The sequence below is a fragment of the Nanorana parkeri genome, unplaced genomic scaffold (genome assembly GCF_000935625.1).
Source record: "Nanorana parkeri isolate BGI_ZX_2015 unplaced genomic scaffold, ASM93562v1 scaffold6, whole genome shotgun sequence".
Lineage (NCBI taxonomy): Eukaryota > Metazoa > Chordata > Amphibia > Anura > Dicroglossidae > Nanorana > Nanorana parkeri.
This window is the reverse complement of record NW_017306274.1, coordinates 1,451,351-1,456,785: the sequence shown is the minus strand read 5'-3', so window position 1 is coordinate 1,456,785 and position 5,435 is coordinate 1,451,351. Positions and strand designations below refer to the sequence as shown.

The window sequence follows — 5,435 nt, the reverse complement described above, 5'->3', positions numbered from 1 at the left end:
CTAACTAGAGGATGCTGGACATCCTCCAGCCAGGAAATGAGGCCGGCTCTGACTTGCTGCAGCTTCTAATGCACATTGTGAGAAGCTCCCAGTGTGCAGTGACATCAGAGGAAGCCATTTCAGTCCAGGAGAGGAGCCGATGTTCTATCAAAAGCTCCAACTCAATCGAAATCTCCAACTACCGCACTTCCGTTGCTCAGAAAGACTTGAGCTCTGTACAGTTGCGGTGCGCGCATAGCGTTTTCAGAATATTTGTCGAGTTTGCCACCTGCTGAATATTGTTAAAATGCAGCTGTACAGAAGCTCCGCCAGTCTTTGTGTTTTGCAGTCTAACACCGTCTGGTCCAAATCTCCAACTTGCAAGTACCTGGCAGTGAGGCAGTTGGAGATTTTGACGAGTTGGAGCTTTCGATAGAACACCGGTACAACTGTGCAAGACTGAAGGGGAGGCCGGAGGTCATGAGAGATAAGCAGCAGACAGGCAGGTTTGGGAGGGGCAGTTTCATCTCATAATAAATTAATTTTCTTGTTGTATAAACGCAGGTAACAGATTTATTAGCATTCTTTCCTATGTAGGTCGGTGTGTTGGCGGCTCCCCTCCCTGGAGATCTGTGACAGGTTATAAATTCAGATACATTCACAGGAAGAGATTCTTCCTATAAGAAGAAACATTGTTTCATTGTACAGAGGACTATGGACACAGATACATTATAACACCAGCAACATCTCTGCAACACAAGAACATTTATCTGCACATGTCTACTATCTACCTTAAACAGATGTTGTTTCTTCTAGAACAGTGGTTCCCAACCTGTGTAACCTCAGGACCCACATTTGTCCTTGGTCATTAAGTCACGACCCAAGTCGCACTGCAAAGGAACGCACAGCATTGCGGTACTGTGTGTTCCGGTGCGGGCGATCGAAATATTAGGTGGGAGGTGCATTTGGGATGCCTTTCAAAAGATCCATCCAGTCTCTATACCTTACGAGAGCTGGAGTTGATCCTCAGCCTGGGGTCTAATGTGGGCTGCTGTGCTATGATTAAGGTCCATCCATATGTGCAATGCTTGAACAGCTCCCTTGCATGCCCTGTAGAAGTGCGGGGAGCCAGAATGTATGACATCACTCCGGTCCAGGCACCTCTACAGCTCAAGCAAGGGAGTTGTATGTATGGATGGAGCTCCCTCATGGCCATAGCCCCAGCCCATCCCATCCCACCTCTAGTAGACACTCGGCACTCTCTCACCTACCACAGTGGAAGCCACATGAGACCCACTGAACACGGGGTCGCGACCCACCAGTTGAGAACCAAGGTTCTAGGGGATGGAAGAGATAAACTCGCAGTACGATATCAATATTTTATGACACGCGGGACAATATTGAGGATTTTATTGCACAGATCCTTAGTGTTAAAACATATCTCAGTATGCACAATGTATATTATATACGTTACACAAGAAATTGTAAAACAGAAGAACATATTGTGTGTTCCTTTCATTCCAAATACAGAGGCAATATGCGTATTTCTTTTTAAATAATGTAGAAATAAAATTATAATACAGACAAGTGTTAAAATGCAACAAAATTGTATAATGAAAGGTTACAAATAGATGAACCCAGCAGAGAACCGGTTGGGTGTTATTATTAGCATTGTCTAATCTTCCAACTGGCCAACGTTTCTAGTAAAGGAGAGCAAAGAGCAGGGGTGAGTCCTGCATCTCAGAGCAACCAATCAAGCTTCAGTTTACTGTAGTCAGTCGAGTGAAAGGTCAGTTTGGATTGGTTGCTTTGAGTTCATCACTCTCCACCTTATTGTACAAGAGCATTGCTTCTCCTCTGGCCTTGTAGACATGAGAGCTTGGTGTAGGGGTGAGCAAGATCAGCACCCCAGCTGTGGTAAAGCTGCAAATTCCATCATGCCTCTGCCCCTAGGAATCATGCTGGTGGGTGTCATAGTCTTACAATGCTATATAGGACTTGTAGTCCCACAGCAGCTTGAGTGCTGAGGTTGCCTACCATTGACTTGGCATGTTACATTCAGCTTGCAAACCGAATAGGGTGTCCCAATTAAAGTAGATCTAGACCCCATCACCCCCATTTCAGTCTTTTGTAAATCTGCAACTTCCATTGAAATAATCCCCCGAGTACCTGCTATGTAGGTCCTTGTTCAGGCACTTCCTGTTGGGGTGACATCTAGGGATGCACCGATACCAGTATAGGTGCCAATGCAGAGTATTTGGGCTAGTACTCGTACTCACCCAAATGCTCCCATGCCTAGCCCAATGCTTCCGGTATCAGGAAGCCGGGCAGCGAGTCATTACACTCTGCCCGGCTTCCTATTTGGTCGGGAAGCTGGCCAATCAGGAAGCCGGGCGCCGTGTAATGACACAGCACCCAGCTTCCCGATTGGCCAGAAAGCCGGCTCCATGCTTTCTCGTCACCTAGTGACGAGAAGACCGGGGACGGCTTCCCTGCTAATCCGGAAGCCGGGTGGTGAATCTTTACACGCCGCCCGGCTAATCAGCAAGCCAGGTAGCGAGTCATTACACGCTTAATGGGACTTCCGGTATCAGTATTCGGTATCGGCGAGTACCGGAAAAAATATTGGTACTTGATACCGAAAAAAACAGTATTGGTGCATCCCTAGTGACAACTGTATCTCAGTTGTGTTCCTACGTTGTTACCCTGCCATGTGTTGCCCAGGTGGAGACCACACATTGCATGAGGATGGTCCACCAGTAAGCTGGTCCAGTAGACAAGAGGTGGCCATGAGGATTTAGATCTACTTTAATGTTCTTTTGTAAGCTTTGCATTCCGGTAAGAGCTTACTCATCCCTTTTGAGCGACTTCAGTAGGGAACTTACTTGTAGAACCGATAACACCAGGGATTCAGTTCCTTCTTTCAGTTTTGAAGAGGGAGGACTCACATGGTTTGTGTCATGAGTGGTTTTGTAAAGCTTTGCAAAGACAGAGCAACACCACCAAACATGGAGTTGTCTGGTTTGGAAGCCGTTGCGGAAGTATTGGAACCCTCACTAGATCATCAGTGATGTCCGGAACTCTAATGAGGAGGAGATCTCCATGCCCATAGGCTGTCAAGAGATGCTGGAGATGAGGACCTGTCCCACCCCAATTGACAAAGAGGAACCCAAAGACCAGCATGGGACCCACATGAACTCTGATCTATTAATGACAGTATATATCATCATCAAGTTCTTATTAATTACATGTTCTTTAATGTGAAGTCCAGTATTGAGCCAACAGTGGGCGATGGTTGAACTCATTTTAGATTAACCATAGACAACTGTTTGCCAACACCTCCATTAGGGCTCAACAGGCGGATTTACTATTTAGAGTCACTGAGAACATTTCTCGTATCCGTTAGTGGTACATAGGTTGGCATCATTGCTCTGCACGATGGTCAGGATTGGATGAAAGTAGAACTGTGGCCATGCTATGATCATTCAAACATTAATAGAAGCTTTAGAGCAAGCACGGACTTCTGTAGCTGCCGACAATGTGGAGCAATTCCTCATCAGCCTTCGGAGGAGAGACAGTAACGTTGGGGTCCATCACGTTGCTTTCCCCTCTTCCTGTGGTACCATGCTCTGTGTTTTTATTAGGGATGCCCCGATACCAGTATCAAGATGTTCTGATACCTTCCCCGATACCAGAACTTCCGGTCAGAGGAAGGTTTCCTCTGACCTGCAGTGCCGTAGAGGAACATGGAGCCAGCTTCCAGTGCGATCAGGAAGCTCGGCGTCGAGTAATGTCCCGCATCCAGGCTTCCCGATTGGCCGGAAACTGGCTCCATGCCAGCTAAAGCTCCGCTATCAGTACTCGGTATCGGCGAGTACTGAAAGCAAAGTAAGGGTACTCGTACCCGATACCGAAAACCCAGTACTGGTGCATTCCTAGTTTTTACATTAGAGAATAAAGAGATGGCAGGCTGCAAAGTCACTGCTGGGATGGGGTAGTGGAACGAACAGAGCTGCTGAAATGAAACTAAAAAGTACTTATACCATATACTTTGAGGATGGGTTTTTACACAGTGCCTGCAGCTATAGAGATTAGTGATGGCTTGCTTTAAAGCTCATTTATGGTCTATAAAAAATACGTAAAGCACGGCCTGGAGCCAAGAAGAAACCCAAGAAGATAGATGTCTAAGGTCACCGACTGAAGAAGAGGTCCTTGTTGGGTCTTGAAACCTCAATGTCATTCTCAAGGAAGTTGGGTAACAGGCTCCTTATCTAGTCTTAGGCCTTGTGGTATGATGTTCTAGTATTGGTACAAGTCTTTAATAAATATCATAAATCCCAATCAGGCATGAAAGGCCGACCACGACGAAGAGTAAAAGTCCTCATTTGAAGGAAAGACATCAGTCTTATCGTCATCATTCTCGCTGTCTTCTTCGCTCGAAGGATCAGACTCGGTGACCTCTTGGTTCAACTCAAGCTCCCGCCTCTTAAGTTCTTCTTCTTCAGCCAACTTTTCACTCATCAGTTTTCTGTGGCACAGATTACAAACTCTTAAAGGCTTGGAGGACAAGGCTGGTATGATAAACTTGTTTCTCGAGCAATCCTGGCAAACGACGAAGCCGCAATTGCGGCAGTGGTGCCTGCGAGTTATGGCGGTGAACTTAGTCTGAGTACAACGCATACAGATGTCGGTGGCCTTGTCCGGAATCCAGGGAGCCGCGTGCTTCAAGGACGGTCGTCTCCCGGTCTTCTCCATCAACCGGCTGGCGCACTCTTTGATGTGGCTGATCCACTCTTGTCTTTCGGTGAAAGAGGCGGCGCAGAGCACGAAGGACTTTTTAGATGTCTTTAGCATCCACCGGTTCCTCATTTCTCCGCTGTCGGGGAGTAGGTCGGTGGTCACATCTTCTAGAGGGATGATGTGCTGGCAGCTGTACTTGACCTTGCTGATGACAATGGTTCCGTACACCAGAATGTCGTTGAAGAGGAAGAAGATCCTCGGCTTGGGTTTTTTCCGGCATTCCTTGGTCAGTATTCCTTCACCCACGAGGACTCTTCCTGGGATGGCAAGGGGTTGGCCAGCTGAACCAAAACATGTCTCAACAGCCCCTATTCGCTGAGTGTTGATCTCCGTGTAGGCCAGGTGGTCCACCATGTCTCAGCAGCTACCTAGAAAACAGAGAGAGGAGGTTAGGACTGAAGGAAATACAATAAAGAACCGAATCACAAGTAGGATCTTAAGAATTAGAGTTTATGGTACAACAGGCCCACAAAAGGCCAGCTTTGTATTCATCTGTGGGCGGTAGAAGTAAAGACTCCATTCAAAATAATGTCCAGTATGCCAACCGTGTAATCATTAACCATAATGATTGCAAAATCCCTACTAAAAATAAACAATTCATGTAAAGTAGACCAACAGAGACGTTATCACAAGTGAAACCCTTATCTTCAATGTCC

At 46.6% G+C, this 5,435-nt stretch overlaps 1 protein-coding gene across 1 annotated transcript; it reads right to left on the bottom strand.

Moving 5' to 3' along the window:
* Positions 1-4,224: 4,224 nt before the first annotated feature.
* Positions 4,225-5,139, bottom strand: PLEKHF1 (pleckstrin homology and FYVE domain containing 1). The gene has a single exon (XM_018553106.1). The coding sequence runs from the start codon at positions 5,131-5,133 to the stop codon at positions 4,321-4,323; it is 813 nt and encodes a 270-aa protein (XP_018408608.1). The 5' UTR covers positions 5,134-5,139; the 3' UTR covers positions 4,225-4,320.
* Between the last annotated feature and the right edge of the window lie 296 nt (positions 5,140-5,435).